Consider the following 24,620-nt stretch of genomic DNA (forward strand, 5'->3'; position numbering starts at 1 on the left):
GTTGTGTCGCTCTCTAATATATTATCTGCTGTGTCTCTCTCTAATATATTCTCTGTTGTGTCGCTCTCTAATATATTATCTGCTGTGTCTCTCTCTAATATATTCTCTGCTGTGTCTGCCTCTCTCTAATATATTCTCTGTTGTGTCTGCTCTCTAATATATTATCTGCTGTGTCTCTCTCTCTCTCTAATATATTATCTGCTGTGTCTCTCTCTAATATATTATCTGCTGTGTCTCTCTCTAATACATTCTCAGTTGTGTCGCTCTCTAATATATTATCTGCTGTGTCTCTCTCTAATATATTCTCTGCTGTGTCTGCCTCTCTCTAATATATTCTCTGTTGTGTCGCTCTCTAATATATTATCTGCTGTGTCTCTCTCTAATATATTCTCTGTTGTGTCGCTCTCTAATATATTATCTGCCTCTCTCTAATATATTCTCTGCTGTGTCTGCCTCTCTCTAATATATTATCTGCTGTCTCTCTCTAATATATTCTCTGCTGTGTCTGCCTCTCTCTAATATATTCTCTGCTGTGTCTGCTCTCTCTAATATATTCTCTGTTGTGTAATCTAATATATTATCTGCTGTGTCTCTCTCTAATATATTCTCTGTTGTGTCTCTCTAATATATTCTCTGCTGTGTCTCTAATATATTCTCTGTTGTGTCTCTCTAATATATTATCTGCTGTGTCTCTCTAATACATTCTCTCTCTCTAATATATTATCTGCTGTGTCTCTCTCTAATATATTCTCTGCTGTGTCTGCCTCTCTCTAATATATTCTCTGTCTCTCTCTAATACATTCTCAGTTGTGTCGTCTAATATATTATCTGCTGTGTCTCTCTCTAATATATTCTCTGCTGTGTCTGCTCTCTCTAATATATTCTCTGCTGTGTCTGCCTCTCTAATATATTTCTGTGTCTGCCTCTCTCTCTCTGTCTCTCTAATATATTCTCTGCTGTGTCTGCCTCTCTCTATATATATTCTAATATATTCTCTGCTGTGTCTGCCTCTCTCTAATATATTCTCTGCTGTGTCTGCCTCTCTCTAATATATTCTCTGCTGTGTCTGCCTCTCTCTAATATATTCTCTGCTGTGTCTCTCTCTAATATATTCTCTCTCTAATATATTCTCTGCTGTGTCTCTCTCTAATATATTATCTGCTGTGTCTCTCTCTAATATATTCTCTGTTGTGTCGCTCTCTAATATATTATCTGCTGTGTCTCTCTCTAATACATTCTCAGTTGTGTCGCTCTCTAATATATTATCTGCTGTGTCTCTCTCTAATATATTCTCAGTTGTGTCGCTCTCTAATATATTATCTGCTGTGTCTCTCTCTAATACATTCTCAGTTGTGTCGCTCTCTAGTATATTATCTGCTGTGTCTCTCTCTAATATATTCTCTGCTGTGTCTCTCTCTAATACATTCTCTCGCTCTCTAATATATTATCTGCTGTGTCTCTCTCTAATATATTCTCTGCTGTGTCTCTCTCTAATACATTCTCAGTTGTGTCGCTCTCTAATATATTATCTGCTGTGTCTCTCTCTAATATATTCTCTGCTGTGTCTGCCTCTCTCTAATATATTCTCTGTTGTGTCGCTCTCTAATATATTATCTGCTGTGTCTCTCTAATATATTCTCTGTTGTGTCTCTAATATATTATCTGCTGTGTCTCTCTCTAATATATTCTCTGCTGTGTCTGCCTCTCTCTAATATATTCTCTGTTGTGTCGCTCTCTAATATATTATCTGCTGTGTCTCTCTCTAATACATTCTCAGTTGTGTCGCTCTCTAATATATTATCTGCTGTGTCTCTCTCTAATATATTATCTGCTGTGTCTCTCTCTAATACATTCTCAGTTGTGTCGCTCTCTAATATATTATCTGCTGTGTCTCTCTCTAATATATTCTCTGCTGTGTCTGCCTCTCTCTAATATATTCTCTGTTGTGTCGCTCTCTCTAATATATTATCTGCTGTGTCTCTCTCTAATATATTCTCTGTTGTGTCGCTCTCTAATATATTATCTGCTGTGTCTCTCTCTAATATATTCTCTGCTGTGTCTGCCTCTCTCTAATATATTCTCTGCTGTGTCTGCCTCTCTCTAATATATTCTCTGTTGTGTCGCTCTCTAATATATTATCTGCTGTGTCTCTCTCTAATATATTCTCTGTTGTGTCTCTCTCTAATATATTCTCTGCTGTGTCTCTCTAATATATTCTCTGTTGTGTCTCTAATATATTATCTGCTGTGTCTCTCTCTAATACATTCTCAGTTGTGTCGCTCTCTAATATATTATCTGCTGTGTCTCTCTCTAATATATTCTCTGCTGTGTCTGCCTCTCTCTAATATATTCTCTGCTGTGTCTCTCTCTAATACATTCTCAGTTGTGTCGCTCTCTAATATATTATCTGCTGTGTCTCTCTCTAATATATTCTCTGCTGTGTCTGCCTCTCTCTAATATATTCTCTGCTGTGTCTGCCTCTCTCTAATATATTCTCTGTTGTGTCGCTCTCTAATATATTATCTGCTGTGTCTCTCTCTAATATATTCTCTGCTGTGTCTGCCTCTCTCTAATATATTCTCTGTTGTGTCGCTCTCTAATATATTATCTGCTGTGTCTCTCTCTAATATATTCTCTGTTGTGTCGCTCTCTAATATATTATCTGCTGTGTCTGCCTCTCTCTAATATATTCTCTGTTGTGTCGCTCTCTAATATATTATCTGCTGTGTCTCTCTCTAATATATTCTCTGTTGTGTCGCTCTCTAATATATTCTCTGTTGTGTCGCTCTCTAATATATTATCTGCTGTGTCTCTCTCTAATATATTCTCTGCTGTGTCTGCCTCTCTCTAATATATTCTCTGTTGTGTCGCTCTCTAATATATTATCTGCTGTGTCTCTCTCTAATATATTCTCTGCTGTGTCTGCCTCTCTCTAATATATTCTCTGTTGTGTCGCTCTCTAATATATTATCTGCTGTGTCTCTCTCTAATATATTCTCTGTTGTGTCGCTCTCTAATATATTATCTGCTGTGTCTGCCTCTCTCTAATATATTCTCTGTTGTGTCGCTCTCTAATATATTATCTGCTGTGTCTCTCTCTAATATATTCTCTGTTGTGTCGCTCTCTAATATATTCTCTGTTGTGTCGCTCTCTAATATATTATCTGCTGTGTCTCTCTCTAATATATATATTCTAATATATTATCTGCTGTGTCTGCCTCTCTCTAATATATTCTCTGCTGTGCTCTCTAATATATTATCTGCCTCTCTAATATATTCTCTGCTGTGTCTGCCTCTCTCTAATATATTCTCTGCTGTGTCTGCCTCTCTCTAATATATTATCTGCTGTGTCTCTCTCTAATATATTCTCTGCTGTGTCTGCCTCTCTCTAATATATTATCTGCTGTGTCTGCCTCTCTCTAATATATTCTCATTCTAATATATTATCTGCTGTGTCTCTCTCTAATATATTCTCTGCTGTGTCTGCCTCTCTCTAATATATTATCTGCTGTGTCTCTCTCTAATATATTCTCTGCTGTGTCTGCCTCTCTCTAATATATTATCTGTTGTGTCGCTCTCTAATATATTCTCTGCTGTGTCTGCCTCTCTCTAATATATTCTCTGCTGTGTCTGCCTCTCTCTAATATATTCTCTGTTGTGTCGCTCTCTAATATATTCTCTGCTGTGTCTGCCTCTCTCTAATATATTCTCTGTTGTGTCGCTCTCTAATATATTATCTGCTGTGTCTCTCTCTAATATATTCTCTGTTGTGTCGCTCTCTAATATATTCTCTGTTGTGTCGCTCTCTAATATATTATCTGCTGTGTCTCTCTCTAATATATTCTCTGCTGTGTCTGCCTCTCTCTAATATATTCTCTGCTGTGTCTGCCTCTCTCTAATATATTCTCTGCTGTGTCTGCCTCTCTCTAATATATTCTCTGCTGTGTCTGCCTCTCTCTAATATATTCTCTGTTGTGTCGCTCTCTAATATATTATCTGCTGTGTCTGCCTCTCTCTAATATATTCTCTGTTGTGTCGCTCTCTAATATATTATCTGCTGTGTCTGCCTCTCTCTAATATATTCTCTGTTGTGTCGCTCTCTAATATATTATCTGCTGTGTCTGCCTCTCTCTAATATATTCTCTGTTGTGTCGCTCTCTAATATATTCTCTGTTGTGTCGCTCTCTAATATATTATCTGCTGTGTCTCTCTCTAATATATTCTCTGCTGTGTCTGCCTCTCTCTAATATATTCTCTGCTGTGTCTGCCTCTCTCTAATATATTCTCTGCTGTGTCTGCCTCTCTCTAATATATTCTCTGCTGTGTCTGCCTCTCTCTAATATATTCTCTGCTGTGTCTGCCTCTCTCTAATATATTCTCTCTGCTGTGTCTGTCTCAAATATATTCTCCCTGTTGGGTCGCACTCTAATATATTATCTCTGTTGTGTGTCTATATAATATATTCTCTCTATATTATTTTGTCTCTCTAATATAGTATCTTTGCTGTCTCTCTCTAAAATATTATTTGCTGTCTCTCTCTAATATATTCTATGCTGTGTCTCTCTAATATATTCTCTGCTGTGTCTCTCTCTAATATATTCACTCTGTTGTTGTAACGGCGTTCGTCTGTTGAAAGAAGAGAGTCGGACCGAAATGCAGCGTGTTGGTTACTCATGACTTTAATGAATGAAAAACGCGGTACATGAAATAACTGAAACTAAATACAAGAATAACAGAACAGAACGTGAAACTAATTACAGCCTATCTGGTGACTACAACACAGAGACAGGTACAATCACCCACGAAATACAAAGCGAAACTCAGGCTGCCTAAATACGGTTCCCAATCAGAGACAACGATAAGCACCTGACTCTGATTGAGAATCGCCTCAGGCAGCCAAGCCTAACAACACCCCTAATCAGCCACGATCCCAAATAATACAAACCCCAATACGAAAACAACATATAAACCCATGTCACACCCTGGCCTACCCAAACATAATAACAAAAACACAAAATACAATGACCAAGGCGTGACAGAACCCCCCCACCTAAGGTGCGGACTCCCGGACGCACCCGTCTGTCCATGGTGGCGGTTCCGGCTCGGGACGTGGACCCCACTCCATTAATGTCCTTGTTCCTCCCCTTCGCGTCCTGGGATAATCCACCCTCTCCGCCGACCATGGCCTAATAGTCCTCACCCAGATCCCCACATAACTGAGGAGCAGCTTGTGACAGAGGGGCAGCTCGGGACAGAGGGGCAGCTCGGGACAGAGGGGCAGCTTGGGACAGAGGGGCATCTCAGGACAGAGGGGCATCTCAGGACAGAGGGGCATCTCAGGACAGAGGGGCAGCTCGGGACAGAGGGGCAGCTCGGGATAGAAGCAGCCCGGGACTGAAGGGCAGCCCAGGACTGAGGGGCAGCCCGGGACTGAGGGGCAGCCCGGGACTGAGGGGAAGCCCAGTACTGAGAGGAAGCCCAGTACTGAGAGGAAGCTCAGACAGGTAGTAGGCTCCGGTAAATCCTGGCTGGCTGGCGGAACTGGAAGATTCAGGTTGACAGGCAGATCTGGAAGAGACTGGTTGTCTGGCAGATCTGGAAGAGACTGGTTGTCTGGCAGATCTGGAAGAGACTGGTTGTCTGGCAGATCTGGAAGAGCCCGGTTGTCTGGCAGATCTGGAAGAGACTGGTTGTCTGGCAGATCTGGAAGAGACTGGTTGTCTGGCGGCGCTGGACTGACTGGCGGCACTGGCGGCGCTGGGCAGACTGGGAGCACTGGCGGCGCTGGGCAGACTGGGAGCACTGGCAGCGCTGGGCAGACTGGGGGCACTGGCGGCGCTGGGCAGACTGGCGGCGCTGGGCAGACTGGGAGCACTGGCGGCGCTGGGCAGACTGGGAGCACTGGGCGGCGCTGGGCAGACTGGCGGCACTGGCGGCGCTGGGCAGACGGGAGACTCCGGCAGCGCAGGAGAGGAGAAAGGCTCTGGCTGCGCTAAACAGGCGGGAGACTCCGACAGCGCAGGAGAGGAGAAAAGCGCTGGCTGCGCTGAACAGGCGAGGCGCACTGGAGGCCTGGTGCGTGGTGCTGGAACTGGTGGTACTGGATCGAGGACACGCACAGGAAGCCTGGTGCGGGGAGCTGCTACCGGAGGACTGGTGTGTGGAGGTGGCTCTGGATAGACAGGACCGTGCAGGCGCACTGGAGCTCTTGAGCACCGAGCCTGCCCAAGCTTACCTGGCTCGATGCCCACTCTAGCCCGGCCAATAGGAAGGGCTAGGTATGTGCCGCACCTGGCTCTGCACCCGCACTGGAAACACCATGCGCTCCATAGCATAACACGGTGCCTGCCCGGTCTCTCTAGCCCAACGGTGAGCACAGGGAGTTTGCGCAGGTCTCCTACCTGGCATAACCATACTCCCTTCTAGCCCCCCCCCAATATTTTTTTTGGGCTGCTTTTCAGGCTTCCAACCGCGTCGCTGTGCTGCCTCCTCATAATGCGAGTGTAGCGAAATGCTTGTGCTTCTAGTTCCGACAATGCAGTGATAACCAAGAAGGAATCTAACTAACAATTCTAAAACTACTGTCTTATACACAGTGTAAGGGGATAAAGAATATGTACATAAGGATATATGAATGAGTGATGGTACAGTGCAGCATACAGTAGATGGTATCGAGTACAGTATATACATATGAGATGAGTATGTAGACAAAGTAAACAAAGTGGCATAGTTAAAGTGGCTAGTGATACATGTATTACATAAGGATGCAGTCGATGATGTAGAATACAGTATATACGTATGCATATGAGATGAATAATGTAGGGTAAGTAACATTATATAAGGTAGCATTGTTTAAAGTGGCTAGTGATATATTTACATAATTTCCCATCAATTCCCATTATTAAAGTGGCCAATTTTTCAGTTTTTGATTTGTTAAAAAAGTTTGAAATATCCAATAAATGTCGTTCCACTTCATGATTGTGTCCCACTTGTTATTGATTCTTCACAAAAAATACAGTTTTATATCTTTATGTTTGAAGCCTGAAATGTGGCAAAAGGTCGCAAAGTTCAAGGGGGCCGAATACTTTCGCAAGGCACTGTATATTATCGTCTTCTCTAATATATTCTCTCTGCTGTGTCTCTCACTAATATATTATCTCTGTTGCATGTCCATCTAATATATTCTCTCTGTTGTGTCTCTGTCTAATATATTCACCCTGCTGTGTCTCTCTCTAGTATATTCTCTCAGTTGTGTGTCTCTCTCTCTAATATATTATCTCTGTTGTGTGTCGATATAATATATTCTCTCTGCGGTGTCTCTCTCTAATACATTCTCTCTGCTGTCTCTCTCTAATATTTTATCTCTTCTGTGGCTCTAATATATTATCTGCTGTGTCTCGCTCTAATATATTATCTCTGCCGTGTCTCTCTCTAATATATTATCTCTGTCTCGAATATATTATTTGCTGTGTCTCTCTAATATATTATCTCTGCTGTGTCTCTAATATATTTTCGCTTTCTCTAATATATTCTCTCTGCTGTGCCTCTGTCTAATATATTCTCTGCTGTGTCTCTCTTTAATATACTATATCTGCTGTGTCTGTCTCTAATATATTGTATCTGCTGTGTCTCTCTATTCTCTGCTGAGTCTCTCTCTAATATATTCTCTCTGTTATATCTATCTATATACTCTCTGTTGTGTCTCTGTCTAATATAGTCTCTTTTTCTCTCTCTAATATATTCTCTGCTGTGTCTCTCTCTAATATATTCTCTCTGCTGTGTTTGTCTCTAATATATTATATTCTCTTTGCTGTGTCTATAATATATTTTCTGCTGTGTCTCTCTCTAATATGTTCTCTCTATATTATCTCTGTTGTGTCTAATTTATTATCTCTGTTGTGTGTATTTTTAATATGTTCTCTCCTTTGTGTCTCCGTCTAATATATTCTCTGCTGTTTATCTCTAATATATTATATCTGTTGTGTGTGAGAATTCAATTAGGCTAGTTCAGATAGCAGCAATCTGAGAGAGATTACAAATCAGAGCAGAGTTACTGCTTTCCAAAGGGAGAAAGCTCATAGTCAGACTTAATGGGATTATCAGCACAGTGAGCGGATAAACAACTAAAACCCTGATAAAAGACACAATCAGAAACATTATAGCTCGGTAATTGTGCAGGAACAGTCAACAGAGTGATCTACAATGTTTTTATAACATTGATTCAACAACATCCACAGTAAAGTAAATGCTCTCATATTTGCCTTGTGAAGCAACTGAGTGAAATGAAAGGGGGTGTTGGTGTTAATACACTGTAGCTGACAATATGCTGACTGTAGCTGACTGTAGCTGACCCTATGCTGACTGTAGCTGACCATATGCTGACCGTAGTTGACACTATGCTGACTGTAGCTGACCCTATGCTGACTGTAGCTGACCCTTTGCTGACACTATGCTGACTGTAGCTGACCCTATGCTGACTGTAGCTGACCATATGCTGACTGTGGCTGACCATATGCTGACTGTAGCTGACCCTATGCTGACTGTAGCTGACCATATGCTGACCGTAGCTGACCCTATGCTGACTGTAGCTGACCCTTTGCTGACACTATGCTGACTGTAGCTGACCCTATGCTGACTGTAGCTGACTGTAGCTGACCCTATGCTGACTGTAGCTGACCCTATGCTGACTGTAGCTGACCCTATGCTGACTGTAGCTGACACTATGCTGACTGTAGCTGACCCTATGCTGACTGTAGCTGACCCTTTGCTGACACTATGCTGACTGTAGCTGACCCTATGCTGACTGTAGCTGACTGTAGCTGACCCTATGCTGACTGTAGCTGACCCTATGCTGACTGTAGCTGACCCTATGCTGACTGTAGCTGACCCTATGCTGACTGTAGCTGACCCTATGCTGACCCGCCCACCCCTGTAAAGGTGCAGGTTTCTAATGCTGTGTGTTACACTGTGTTGCTCCCACACCTGGTGGAAATGGCTCTAATCATAACAGTGCTAATGTCAACAACCTTAAGTTGATATATTCATAAATGTGACAGTCATTTCACTAATCCTGCATTTATCAACTTGCAGTTATTGACATAAACACATATGTAATGCTTATGCACTGATTATGAATGTGTTATATACAGTATAGGGTTTCAATATGTTATGCAGCCTTTATGTAGGGACCTTTCAAACCCTCTGTCTTCTCAGGAAGACAGGATCATTATAGATCATATTATGACATTATTATAAGTCGCTCTGGATAAGAGCGTCTGCTAAATGACCTAAATGTAAATGTAAATGTACATACAGTGGCTTGCGAAAGTATTCACCCCCTTGGAATTATTCCTATTTTTTGCCTTACAACCTGGAATTAAAATGGATTTTTGGGGGGTTTGTATCATTTGATTTATACAACATGCCTACCACCTTGAAGATGCAACATTTTTTGTATTGTGAATCAAACAAGAAATAACCAAAAAAAAACTGAACTTGAGTGTGCATAACTATTCATCCCCCCAAAGTCAATACTTTGTAGTGCCACCTTATGCAGCAATTACAGCTGCAAGTCTCTTGGGGTATGTAAAAGCTATAAGCTTGGCACATCTAGCCACTGGGATTTTTGCCCATTCTTCAAGGCAAAACTGCTCCAGCTCCTTTAAGTTGGATGGGTTCCACTGGTGGACAGCATTCTTTAAGTCATACCACAGATTCTCAATTGGATTGAGGTCTGGGCTTTGACTAGGCCATTCCTAGGCATTTAAATGTTTCCCCTTAAACCACCCAAGTGTTGCTTTAGAAGTATGCTTCGGTTCATTGTCCTGCTGGAAGGGAAACAGGTTTCCCTCAAGAGTTTTCCTCTATTTAGAGCCATCCTTCATCCCTTCAATTCTGACCAGTTTCCCAGTCCCTGCCGATGAAAATCACCCCCACAGCATGATGCTGCCACCAGCATCAGGGGATGGAGTTCTCGGGGTGATGGGAGGTGTTGGGTTTGTGCCACGCATAGCGTTTTCCTTGATGGCCAAAAGCTCAATTTTAGTTCCTTCTTTCATATGTTTGGGGAGTCTCCCACATACCTTTTGGTGAACACCAAACGTGTTTGCTTATTTTTTTCTTTAAGCAATGGCTTTTTTCTGGCCCCTCTTCCATAAAGCCCAGCTCTGTGAAGTGTACGGCTTCAAGTGGCCCTATGGACAGATACTCCAATCTCCGCTGTGGATATTTGCAGCTGCTTCAGGGTTATCTTTGGTCTCTTTGTTGCCTCTCTGATTAATGCCCTCCTTGCCTGGTCCGCGAGTTTTGGTGGGCAGCCCTCTCTTGGCAGATTTTTTGTGGTGCCAAATTCTTTCCATTTTTTAATAATGGATTTAATGGTGCTCCGTGGGATGTTCAAAGTTCCGGATATTTTTTTATAACCCAACTTTTCCACAACTTTGTCCCTGACCTGTTTGGAGAGCTCCTTAGTCTTCATGGTGCCGCTTGCTTGGTGGTGCCCCTTGCTTAGTGGTGTTGCAGACGCTGGGGCCTTTCAGAATACGTGTATATATACTGAGATTATGTGACAGATCATGTGACACTTGGATTGAACTAATTATGTGACTTCTGAAGGTAATTGGTTGCACCAGATCTTATTTAGGGGCTTCATAGCAAAAAGGTGAATACATATGCACGCACCACTTTTCTGTTTTTATTTTTTATTGTTTGAAACAAGTTTTTTACATTTTTTCATTTAAGTTCACCAATTTGGACTATTTTGTGTATGTCCATGACATGAAATCCAAATGAAAATCAATTTAAATTAAAGGTTGTAATGAAACAAAATAGGAAAAATGTGAAGGAGGATGAATAATTTGCAAGGCACTGTAAGTGGGTCATACATGGTTATGACAGGTCTTATGATGCTGATTGGCTGAAAGCCATGGTATATCAGACCATATACCAGGCTCTCCCCCAAAATATTTGTACTTATCTAATTACGATGGTAACCAGTTTATAGCAATAACGCATCTCTGGAGTTTGTGGTATATGGCTAGGGTTGGGAAGTAAGGGATTACATGTAAGGGATTACAAAAATTGGCAACTGTAATCTGTTACATTGTCAGCACAAATATTGTAATCAGATTGCAGGTACTTTTGAAAACTAGATGATTAATTAGAGGATTACTTTTAAATTCAGAAAGGAGGTTTGCAAAAAAACCATTTGACACTTCTCTGTTTTCTCAATGACATTCAAATCATCATTGAAAAAAGGTGCAAGTTTAAGTTCCACCACAAGTCAGAGACCACTATGATACACACCAAATGTGTTTGATGGATCGTGGGAAAAGAGCAGGAATAGGTTTTTGTAGGCTACAGTCTATGTCTTTCAATGGTGCAACTGCTGTCGGCATCCAAAGATGATCCAACTTGAATAAACACTTGTAGGTAAGGATGACAGAAGTGGTGTAGTCTACGGTAATACGTATACCACTTATTATGGATATCTACATAGCGAATTGATGTGAATCACACTGCTGCTCTCTCATTTAGCTATGGCTGTTCACAAATCTAAATGTGTATTTGAACCTAGTAATGGTTGAATTCAAGAAGTTTAAGCTGCCTATCAATCATTGTTTTTGAAAGCAGTGGACAGCCAGTGAAAAATGCGCTCTTACAACAGCTGCATAGTGTGAATCCCAGCCTATGGAACAACAGCTGCATAGTGTGAATCCCAGCCTATGGAACAACAGCTGCATAGTGTGAATCCCAGCCTATGGAACAACAGCTGCATAGTGTGAATCCCAGCCTATGGAACAACAGCTGCATAGTGTGAATCCCAGCCTATGGAACAACAGCTGCATAGTATGAATCCCAGCCTATGGAATAAAAGTGGGGCTTTTATTGCTCAATCTAATTCATGCTGATAAAAAAAGATTAAGGGGTGTAACATTTATTGGAATGACTGGAATTCTGATAGACTTTGGTTTTTAATGTAAAGATATAATTTCATCGTATATAGTAGTAGATGTATGTGTAGTAGAAAACGATGGTTTAGAAGAAGACTACGTACATAAACAACCCATAAAGTAAAATTGAACATCCATATATGGCCAGCTATGTAAACTTTAACATTGACTTATCCTGCAATAGATGTTGTTCAATTGGTAATATACATTTTATCTTCTTCTAATGCCTGTTAATGGGAAAGTAATCTAAAAGTAATGTAATGTAATCAGATTACGTTAATGAGTTTGGGTAATCCAAAAGTTACGTTACTAATTACATTTAGAAAGTAACCTACCCAACCCTGTATATGGCTAATATATCCCGACTATGGGCTGTTCTTACGCAAGACGCAACAAGGAGTACCTGGATACAGCCCTTAGCTGGGATATATTGGCCATATACCACAAACCCCGAGAAGCCTTATCGCTATTATAAACTGGTTACCAATGCGCTGTGTCGAGCTTAAGATTTTTGGCCATACACCACAGCTCCTCAGGTCTTATTGCTTAATTATAGTCCTCTAACCTTCTGTGTTGTTACCCTGTTCCCAGGTGGAGCTGCATCTGAAGCCCATCCAGTCCCTGCTGGTTCACCAGAAGCCCCTGGTGTTTGTGCTAAACTCCCCCCAGCCTGTGGTCTGGGACATCAGGACAGAGAAACTAGCCCTAGGCATTAAACACACCTTCCATGTGAGTCCAGCTCCAACTAATTTCCTTACAAACACTCCCCTTATTACTCCTATCAAACACATCTTCCATTTGGGTCCAGATCGAACTAATATCCCTTCTAATCTCTGTCTGTCTGTCTGTCTCTCTCTCCCATGTCTTCTCATCATTCTTTCTAACATTCTGAGATGTTTCTCTATGTTACAGTCTAAAGAGTTTTCTATTGGTTACAGATGAACCATGATAGCTACAGTCTGTGGACAACAACAACCAAACATCTCATCTCTCTCTCTCTCTCTCTCTCTCTCTCTCTCTCTCTCTCTCTCTCTCTCTCTCAAATCATATCACCTCCACCCTCCCTTTACTCAATAGGTCAGATGCCACACTCTGCCCTAACCCATCTCCTGCTGTTCTCTCTCCAAAGTACCCTCCAAACTTGTTTGTCTTTCTTTCCTGGACTTTTACTCCCCTTCATTTCCCTCATACCATTCTTTATTAACATTCAACACTGAAATGGTATATTAACATAACAACACTGAAATGGTCCACCCACACAGACAGTGTGGTGAAGAAGGCGCAGCAGCGCCTCTTCAACTTCAGGAGGCTGAAGAAATGTGGCTTGTCACCAAAATCACTCACAAACTTCTACAGATGCACAATCGAGAGCATCTTGTCTCTGTATCACCGCCTAGTATGGCAACTGCTCCGCCCACAACCGTTAGGCTCTCCAGAGGGTAGTGAGGTCTGCACAACGCATCACCGGAGTCAAACTACCTGCTCTCCAGGACACCTACACCACCCAATGTCACAAGAAGACCAAAAAGATCATCAAGGACAACAACCACCTGAGCCACTGCCTGTTCACACCCCTGTCCTGTGGCGAGACGTTAATGTCTGTATGGCAGTAGTTAGTGTGTAATGTGCAGCAGTGGTTTACCCATGGGGACAGGCTCTTCTTTACACTGTGCAGACACTCCCACATGTCCTGTGGCGAGACGTTAATGTCTGTATGGCAGTAGTTAGTGTGTAATGTGCAGCAGTGGTTTACCCATGGGGACAGGCTCTTCTTTACACTGTGCAGACACTCCCACATGTCCTGTGGCGAGACGTTCATGTCTGTATGGCAGTAGTTAGTGTGTAATGTGCAGCAGTGGTTTACCCATGGGGACAGGATCTTCTTTACACTGTGCAGACACTCACACTTTCCACATCCTCTCGCTGTAAACTCTAATAATCAGTGACAAACCTATACCACTTTGATGACTAACGCACCACTGCTTTAGGACATCATTGATATCAACCCTCAAGTGATTAGGAGACTGGTTTACCTGACAAATGATGGGATATAGGTTGGCATGTACTTTATGCTTAGCCTGGTCCCAGATCTGTTTGTGCTGTCTTGCCAACAGCTACGGTCATAGTCACACCAGGGTCGGTGAGCTTGGTTGGCACTGGAGTCCCTAACAACATTATTGTTTTCCAGTCTGACTGCTAATCCCTCCCTCCCCTCCCATCTTCCATCTTCTATCACATGAGAACATCTGAGAGAAATGAGAGCAACAGGCCTACATGTACATGGTTTAACTCAACATGCTGCTCTAAACTCTAAGCCTGTCTGGATCTGTACACTCAACACCTACATTTCCATATATGCTGTGAAAACTTTCATGTAGCTTGCGGTTCTTTTGAAATAATCATTGTCAAATGTGAGTTAACGCCATAGCATTCTGCAAGAATGGCATTCATACTCCATACTATTTCCAGATGTGGTGGTTATGTGTTCTCATTGCATACAAAACATCCTACCATGAAAACCAGAGCCCATACAGATGCATGGGCACACCCACATAAATGCACACACAACACACATGCACGCATTCATGCACGAACACACACACAAACAGACACTCATTGACGCACACCACACACGCACAGGGTCTTTCAAAAATATATTAAGCCATCTTTATTTTGATCACTGAGAGAGCTGAGCTTCAGCAATAAAGCCACAACCTAAATCCTTTACGGCTAAAACATTTTACATTTATAACAGATATAGCCAAATTCAGTCTTTCAGAGAGAGGCTTAGCCTGAAATCCGACCTTCGGCAGTGAAATGAACTTGGTCTCCTTCGGCAATGAGAAGAGCGAGATCTCCGTCATCATCTCTGTGTTGAGTGGGATTATTGTGGTCATGTGAAGCTACCTAGCTGACGTGCTAACATCCTTCCACTTTGAGCAGAGATACCATTCTTTAGCCATATCACAGACCAGACCTGGGTTCAAACACTATTTGAAATCATTTCAAATACATCAGCTGGGCTTGATTGAGTTTGCCAGGCACAATGGAACCAATAGAATTAGTGCAAAAGTGAAAACCCTTCCCATCTGTCGCTCCAGGCAGGCAAAAGCAAATGCTAAAATAATTATAAATATTTGAAATAGTATTTGAACCCAGGTATACAACAGACCCATCTGTCTTAACCACAGACTCAGGTTTCACTCGGGCACCCCTAGTGAATACATCACACAGCATAACAACCTACATACCAGGCTCCCTTTTTAATTGAGTTATTTCCTATACTAAGTGGAAATATTTCCATGTCAGATTGACATAGTTTATTCAGATGAATGTGCATCCAGGCTGCTTCTGTTTTCAGAGCTGTAATTCTACATGCAGTTAGAGCGAGTCTTCTCGGGGGCTGTGTCCCAAATGGAAACATATTACCTATACGTAGTCTGGGCTCTGATCAAAAGTAGTACACTATATGGGAATAAGGTGTAATTTGGGACGCGGTCTCGGAGGTAGCCATTAGCAGGTCAACAGAGTCTCCTCATCAGACATATAACAGCTGACAACAGTCATAAGCCCAGCCCACAGCCTAAAGTACAGTACTAGGCTTTTTGCTGTAGTGTATCTAACATGTATATCTTACACTGTTAACCCCAGGAAATCTTAAGCTTTTTTATATACTGCCGGAAGGAACTATTGGAGCAACGTCAACTTACCAACATTACGACCAGGAATACGACTTTCCTGAAGCAGATCCTCTGTTTGGACCACCATCCAGGACAATGGATCGGATCCCAGTAGGCGACCCAAAACAACGCTGCCGCAGAAGGGGCAGAAGGAGCGGTCTTCTGGTCAGGCTCCGTTGACGGGCACACCGCCCACCGCTCCCGAGTATACTATTCGCCAATGTCCAGTCTCTTGACAACAAGTTAGACGAAATTCGAGCAAGAGTTGCCTTACAGAGAGACATCAGAGATTGTAACATTCTTTGTTTCACGGAAACATGGCTCACTCGGGATGCGTTATCAGAGTCAGTACAGCTACCCGGTTTCTTCACGCATCGCGCTGACAGAAACAAACATCTCTCTGGTAAGAAGAAGGGAGGGGGTGTATGCTTTATGATTAACGAGTCATGGTGTGATCATAACAACATACAGGAACTCAAGTCCTTTTGTTCACCTGACCTAGAATTCCTTACGATCAAATGCCGACAGCATTATCTACCAAGAGAATTCTCTACGATCATAATTACAGCCGTGTATATCCCCCCAAGCAGACACCTCAACGGCCCTGAAAGAACTTCATTGGACTCTATGTAAACTGGTTTCCAGTTTACATAGAGGAAATGGACACCTGCATTTATTGTAGCTGGGGATTTTAACAAGGCTAATCTGAAAACAAGGCTCCCTAAATTTTATCAGCATATTGAATGTTTGACCCAGGCTGGCAACACCCTGGATCATTGCTACTCTAACTTCTGCGACGCATACAAAGCCCTCCCTCGCCCTCCTTTCAGCAAATCTGACCACGACTCCATTTTGTTGCTCCTAGTCTATAGACAGAAACTCAAACAGGAAACGCCCGTGCTCAGGTCTATTCAACGCTGGTCCAACCAATCTGATTCCACGCTTCAAGATTGCTTCGATCACGTGGACTGGGATATGTTCCGGTTAGCATTGATTTATACGTTGATTCGGTGAGTGAGTTTATTAGCAAGTGCATCGGTGATGTGGTACCCACGGTGACCATTAAATCCTTCGCCAACCAGAAACCGTGGATTGATGGCAGCATTCGCGCAAAACCACTGCTTTTAATCATGGCAAGGCGACCGGAAACATGACCAAATACAAAGAGTGTAGCTATTCCCTCTGCAAGGCAATCAAACAAGCTAAGCGTTAGTATAGAGACAAAGTAGAGTCACAATTCAACAGCTCAGACACGAGAGGTATGTGGCAGAGTCTACAGTCAATCACGGACTACAAAAAGAAAACCAGCCCCATCGTGGACACTCATGTCTTGCTCCCATACAAACCAAACAACTTCTTTGATATCATTGAGGACAATGCAGTACCACTGACACTGCCCCCTACCAAAACCTGCGGGCTCTCCTTCACTAAGGCCAACGTGAATAAAACAATTTAAACGTGTTAACCTTGGCAAGGATGCCGGCCCAGATGGCATCCCCAGCCGCGTCCTCAGAGCATGCGCAGACCAGCTGGCTGGTGTTTTGGGACATATTCAATCAATCCCTATCGCAGTCTGCTGTTTCCACATGCTTCAAGAGGTCCATCCATTGTTCCTGTTCCCGAGAAAGCTACGGTAACTGAGCTAAACGACTATCGCCCCAAAGCACGCACTTCTGTCATCATGAAGTGCTTTGAGAGACTAGTCAAGGATCATATCATAGCATTTCACTACACTCGCATTAACATCTGCTAACCATGTGTATGTGACCAATAAAATTTGATTTGATTTGTTAGACATGGGATCTTTCCCACTGTGAAGAGGGAAGGGGATACGACTACTCCCTGGTGACTGTTCAGGGATACTTTAATGTACCCTCAGTATCATATATTCACATAAACAGATGTTGTCATTTTCATCTAAGTAGTTTGTGAGATTTTCTTAATGGCCTTGGCAAGCTACACATATACACATGAGTCATAGGTGAGTCCTATTCAGACACATTCACTCTAACAATGAAGTGACTGTACCAGATTAGCTGTCTGTCTGCGGAGTTCCACTCTGGTCCTTAGCTATGGCAAAGTAAGGTAAGTGTTGGGTTGTGTGTTTGAGTGACAGCTCCAGGCCCTCTGGCTGTGCGCAGATCGAGTTGCCTTGTACATCCTATCTGTTAGCCTGTCTGCACTTAGCCATAACCAGATTCCCAGGAGCCTCTGCCTGCCTCAGTTTCAGGTACCCAGGAGCCTCTGCTCTCCTCAGGTGCAGGTACCCAAGAGCCTCTGCTCTCCTCAGGTTCAGGTACCCAGGAGCCTCTGCTCTCCTCAGGTGCAGGTACCCAAGAGCCTCTGCTCTCCTCAGGTTCAGGTACCCAGGAGCCTCTGCTCTCCTCAGATTCAGGTACACAGGAGCCTCTGCTCTCCTCAGGTTCAGGTACCCAAGAGCCTCTGCTCTCCTCAGGTTCAGGTACCCAGGAGCCTCTGCTCTCCTCAGGTTCAGGTACACAGGAGCCTCTGCTCTCCTCAGGTTCAGGTACACAGGAGCCTCTGCTCTCCTCAGGTTCAGGTACACAGGAGCCTCTGCTCTCCTCAGGTTCAGGTACCCAAGAGCCTCTGCTCTCCTCAGGTTCAGGTACCCAGGAGCCTCTGCTCTCCTCAGGTTCAGGTACACAGGAGCCTCTGCTCTCCTCAGGTTCAGGTACACAGGAGCCTCTGCTCTCCTCAGGTTCAGGTACACAGGAGCCTCTGCTCTCCTCAGGTTCAGGTACACAGGAGCCTCTGCTCTCCTCAGGTTCAGGTACACAGGAGCCTCTGCTCTCCTCAGGTTCAGGTACACAGGAGCCTCTGCTCTCCTCAGGTTCAGGTACACAGGAGCCTCTGCTCTCCTCAGGTTCAGGTACACAGGAGCCTCTGCTCTCCTCAGGTTCAGGTACCCAGGAGCCTCTGCTCTCCTCAGGTGCAGGTACCCAAAAGCCTCTGCTCTCCTCAGGTTCAGGTACCCAGGAGCCTCTGCTCTCCTCAGGTTCAGGTACACAGGAGCCTCTGCTCTCCTCAGGTTCAGGTACACAGGAGCCTCTGCTCTCCTCAGGTTCAGGTACACAGGAGCCTCTGCTCTCCTCAGGTTCAGGTACACAGGAGCCTCTGCTCTCCTCAGGTTCAGGTACACAGGAGCCTCTGCTCTCCTCAGGTTCAGGTACCCAGGAGCCTCTGCTCTCCTCAGGTTCAGGTACCCAGGAGCCTCTGCTCTCCTCAGGTTCAGGTACCCAGGAGCCTCTGCTCTCCTCAGGTTCAGGTACACAGGAGCCTCTGCTCTCCTCAGGTTCAGGTACCCAGGAGCCTCTGCTCTCCTCAGGTTCAGGTACCCAGGAGCCTCTGCTCTCCTCAGGTTCAGGTACCCAGGAGCCTCTGCTCTCCTCAGGTTCAGGTACACAGGAGCCTCTGCTCTCCTCAGGTTCAGGTTAGCTCCACCGGGGCGCCTCATTAACATGCCACCATGGAACCCAGACACACAATGACTGGACAACGAGACGGGACAGGGTGAAAGAAAGGATGTACACCCACTCTTCCTGTCCCGCACACTGTCGGTGCTTCACTCTGCCTGTTTGTCCTGTAGGAGGATGTGGAGGAGGAGGAGGAAGAGGAGGAGGAGGTGAAACCCCATCATACTGCATGCAGCCACATCTCCCATGCTTAAAGCACCATCCTCATGACTAGAGCCACACTTGCCTCATCATACTCTCACTGGTCTGACTGTCTGTCTGACACAAACACTATGACACTGTGAGGGCTGAGCTAGTGGAGACAGCTAGCAGCTTCCAGAGAGTTGGAGAGATGGTGCTGTGTGGTGGATATATGGAGTAACAGAAACTATAGTAACACCTCGACCCAGACCTTCTTTACGCTGTTCCCCCATTAGAGAGCTTGTTTCCTGGGGCTAATGGGCCATGCATCAGCTCTGCCACCCACACACACACACACACACACACACACACACACACACACACACACACACACACACACACACACACACACACACACACACACACACACACACACACACACACACACACACACACACACACACACACACACACACACACACACACACACACACACTTGATCAGCTCTGCCAAGGCCTCGTTTCCTGGTCCCCCATTCTAAGGTCTACAGACAGACACAGATGGGCCCTGGAACCGTTGCAGTTTAGCCCTGCTCTGTCTGGTAAACACACTGTTGCTGTTGGCCCACTGCACCCTCCTAACCTCCAGCCTTTTAAAATCCAGACATTCTGTTGGTAAACATGCTCCGCAACACTGCCTGTCAATCAGAAATACTGAGTAATGAAAGAATACCAATTCTAACATGAAATGAAAGATGGACACAACAAATCAAGCCAATGTAATTTCAGGAGGGGACAATTACAAACCGAAAGAGGGCATGTTTCCATGTCTTTAGGGAAGTTGGCTGTATGACTTTGTCTGTGTCTCTATTGCATATGGTGTTATCGTGCCTCTTTGTTTGACTAGTTTGATCTGAAACACATCTCTGTTCTCTCTGGCCTTTTGATGGAGCAACATTGTAAAGTTTAGATGTTGGAATGTGCTCTTTCTCTGTTTGCCAAGTCTTCCTCATTTTCTTTCTTTTATTACATTATTTGAACTTGGTGTGTGAATTGATTAATGATGCCAGAGGAGATGGCTGCCGTTTTACGGGCTCGTAACCAATTGTGCTATTGTGTGTTTTTTTTCCACGTTATGTGTAACTTATTCTCTTATAACCAAAAAGAGCTTCTGGATATCAGAACAGCGATTACTCACCTCGTACTGAACAAAGATGGTTTATTTAATGAGTCTAATGCGAAGGATTTACTTCAGACACCGGACAAGGCCCAAATCCCCGTCATTCGCATGAAGAAGAGACAGATATACTGTATAATGGTCATAGGTCAGGGTGCCTTGTAACAATCAGATGGCGAGTGAGTAACCCGCCTCTACTATCAGTCCTATTAGCCAACATGCAATCATTGGATAATAAACTGGATGAGATCCGATTTAAGCCCATCCTACCAACGGGACATTAACTGTAATATCTTATGTTTCACTGAGTTGTGTCTGAACGACAACATGGATAACATAGAGATGGCTGGGTTCTCCGTGCTTCGGCAAGATAGAACAGCGGTCTCCGGTAAAACAGGGTTGGCGGTCTTTCTATTTGTCAATAACAGCTGGTGCACGAAATATAATATTAATGAAGTCTTGAGGTTTTGCTCGCCTGAGGTAGATAAGCTGTAGACCACACTATTTACTATTTTTCATCTATACTTTTCGTAGCTGTCTATTTACCACCACAAACCGATGCTGGCAATAAGACCACACTCAATAAGCTTTATAAGGCCATAAGAAAACAAGACAATGCTCATGCAGAGGTGACGCTCCTAGTGGCCGGGGACTTTAATGCAGGCAAACTCAAATCCATTTTACCTAATTTCTACCAGCATGTTACATGTGCAACAAGAGGGAAAAAAACTATAGACCACCTTTACTCCACACACAGAGATGCATAGAAAGCTCTCCCTCCATTTGGCAAATATGAGCATAACTCTATCTTCCTGATTCCTATTGACAAGCAACAACTAAAGCACGAAGTACCAATACATACGGAAGTGGTCAGATGATGCAGATGCTAAGCTACAGGAGTGTTTTTCTAGCACAGACTGGAATATGTTCCTGGATTATTCCGATGGCATTGAGGAGTACACCACATCAGTCACTGGCTTCATCAATAAGTGCATTGATGACGTCGTCCCCACAGTGACCATACGTACATACCCCAACCAGAAGCCATGGATTACAGGTAACATCCGCACTGAGCTAAAGGGTAGAGCTGCCAATTTCAAGTGGTGGGACTCTGACCAGGAAGCTTATTAGAAATCCCGCTATGCCTTCCTACGAACCATAAAACAGGCAATACAGGACTAAGATTGAATCCTACTACACCGGCTCCAAAGCTCGCCGGATGTGGCAGGGCTTGCAAACTATTACAGACTACAAAGGGAAGCACAGCTGTGCGCTGCCTAGTGACACAAGCCTACCAGACGAGCTAAATTACTTCTATGCATGCTTCGAGGCATGCAACACTGAATGAGAGCACCAGCAGTTCCGGACGACTGTGTGATCACTCTCTCTATAGAGGTCAACATTCATAAGGCCCAGGGCCAGACGGATTACCAAGACGTGTACTCCGAGCATGCCCTGATCAATTGGCAAATGTCTTCACTGACATTTTCAACCTGTCCCTGACCGAGTCTGTAATACCAACATGTTTCAAGCAGACCACCATAGTCCCTGTGCCCAAGAACACCAAGGGAACCTGCCTAAATGACTACCGATACGTAGCACACACGTCTGTAGTCATGAAGAGCTTTGAAAGGGTGTTCATTGCTCACATCAACAGCATCCTCCCAGACACCCTAGACCCACTCCAATTTGCTTAGCGCACCAACAGATCCATAGATGACGCAACCTCTATTGCACTCTATATTTCCCTTTCCCACCTGGACAAAAGGTACACCTATGTGAGAATGCTGTTCATTGATTACAGTTCATCGTTCAACACCATAGTGCCCACAAAGCTCATCACTAAGCTAAGGACCCTGGGACCGCACACACCTCCCTCTGCAACTGGATCCTGGACTGACGAGCCGCCCCCATGTGGTAAGGGTAGGTAACAACACATCTGCTACGCTTATCTTCAACGCGGGGGCCCCTAAGGGGTGCGTGCTCAGTCCCCACCTGTACTCCCTGTTCACCCATGACTGCATGGCCAAGCACGACTCCAACACCATCATTAAGTTTGCCGACGACACAACAGTAGTAGGCCTGATTACGGACAAAGATGAAACAGCCTATAGGGAGGAGGTCAGAGACCTGACAGTGTGGTGCCAGGATAACAACCTCTCCCTCAATGTGAGCAAGGAAGGCCGAGCACTCCCCCATTCTCATCAATGGGGCTGTCATGAAGAGGGCACGAAACACCTTTTCCCCCTCAGGAGACTGAAAAGATTTGGCATGGGTCCTCAGACCCTCAAAAAATGATACAGCTGCACCATCGAGAGCATCACCGCCTGGTATGGCAACTGCTCGGCCTCCGACCTCAAGGCACTACAGAGGGTAGGACCTCTATACCGGTCTGTGTCAGGGGATGGCCCTAAAAATTGCCATTACTTCGCCACCCTAGTGTCATGCGGTACAGGAGCAGTACAGGAGCTTCCCTTCTAGGTCCAAAATGCTTCTTAACGTCGACCCCCAAGCCATAAGACTCCTGAACAGTTAACCAAATGGCTACCCAGACTATTTGCATTGACCCCCCCCCCATTTTTACATTGCTGCTACTCTCTGTTTATTATCAATGCATAGTCACTTTACCTCTACCTACATGTATATATTACCTCGACTAACCTGTGCCCCCGCACATAGACTCTACCGGTTCCCCCTGTATATAGCCTTGTTACTGTTATTTTATTGTTGCTCATTAATTATTAGTTATTTTTATATTTTCTTCATTGTTTTCCTTTTTATTTATTTATTGTTTACTTCAGTTTATTTATTAAACACTTTCTTAACACTTATTTTTTCTTAAAACTGCATTGTTGGTTAAGGGCTTGTATGTAAGCATTGTTGGTTAAGGGCTTGTATGTAAGCATTGTTGGTTAAGGGCTTGTATGTAAGCATTGTTGGTTAAAGCATTGTTGGTTAAGGGCTTGTATGTAAGCATTGTTGGTTAAGGGCTTGTATGTAAGCATTGTTGGTTAAGGGCTTGTATGTAAGCATTGTTGGTTAAGGGCTTGTATGTAAGCATTGTTGGTTAAGGGCTTGTATGTAAGCATTGTTGGTTAAGGGCTTGTATGTAAGCATTGTTGGTTAAGGGCTTGTATGTAAGCATTGTTGGTTAAGGGCTTGTATGTAAGCATTGTTGGTTAAGGGCTTGTATGTAAGCATTGTTGGTTAAGGGCTTGTATGTAAGCATTGTTGGTTAAGGGCTTGTATGTAAGCATTGTTGGTTAAGGGCTTGTATGTAAGCATTGTTGGTTAAGGGCTTGTATGTAAGCATTGTTGGTTAAGGGCTTGTATGTAAGCATTGTTGGTTAAGGGCTTGTATGTAAGCATTGTTGGTTAAGGGCTTGTATGTAAGCATTGTTGGTTAAGGGCTTGTATGTAAGCATTGTTGGTTAAGGGCTTGTATGTAAGCATTGTTGGTTAAGGGCTTGTATGTAAGCATTGTTGGTTAAGGGCTTGTATGTAAGCATTGTTGGTTAAGGGCTTGTATGTAAGCATTGTTGGTTAAGGGCTTGTATGTAAGCATTGTTGGTTAAGGGCTTGTATGTAAGCATTGTTGGTTAAGGGCTTGTATGTAAGCATTGTTGGTTAAGGGCTTGTATGTAAGCATTGTTGGTTAAGGGCTTGTATGTAAGCATTGTAAGCATTGTTGGTTAAGGGCTTGTATGTAAGCATTGTTGGTTAAGGGCTTGTATGTAAGCATTGTTGGTTAAGGGCTTGTATGTAAGCATTGTTGGTTAAGGGCTTGTATGTAAGCATTGTTGGTTAAGGGCTTGTATGTAAGCATTGTTGGTTAAGGGCTTGTATGTAAGCATTGTTGGTTAAGGGCTTGTATGTAAGCATTGTTGGTTAAGGGCTTGTATGTAAGCATTGTTGGTTAAGGGCTTGTATGTAAGCATTGTTGGTTAAGGGCTTGTATGTAAGCATTGTTGGTTAAGGGCTTGTATGTAAGCATTGTTGGTTAAGGGCTTGTATGTAAGCATTGTTGGTTAAGGGCTTGTATGTAAGCATTGTTGGTTAAGGGCTTGTATGTAAGCATTGTTGGTTAAGGGCTTGTATGTAAGCATTGTTGGTTAAGGGCTTGTATGTAAGCATTGTTGGTTAAGGGCTTGTATGTAAGCATTGTTGGTTAAGGGCTTGTATGTAAGCATTGTTGGTTA

At 43.7% G+C, this 24,620-nt stretch overlaps 1 protein-coding gene across 3 annotated transcripts in view; it reads left to right on the forward strand.

The window, feature by feature from the left end:
- The window catches only part of LOC123998300 (transforming growth factor beta receptor type 3-like), a 149,615-nt gene that overhangs the window by 70,894 nt on the left and 54,101 nt on the right, over nucleotides 1–24,620 (forward strand). For all 3 annotated transcript variants that reach the window (XM_046303390.1, XM_046303389.1, XM_046303391.1), the window contains one exon: nucleotides 12,543–12,680. In XM_046303390.1, coding sequence (XP_046159346.1) covers nucleotides 12,543–12,680 — 138 coding nt within the window. The remainder of the gene's footprint in view (nucleotides 1–12,542; nucleotides 12,681–24,620) is intronic.

The sequence above is a fragment of the Oncorhynchus gorbuscha genome, linkage group LG15, assembly GCF_021184085.1.
Source record: "Oncorhynchus gorbuscha isolate QuinsamMale2020 ecotype Even-year linkage group LG15, OgorEven_v1.0, whole genome shotgun sequence".
Taxonomy (NCBI): Eukaryota; Metazoa; Chordata; class Actinopteri; order Salmoniformes; family Salmonidae; genus Oncorhynchus; species Oncorhynchus gorbuscha.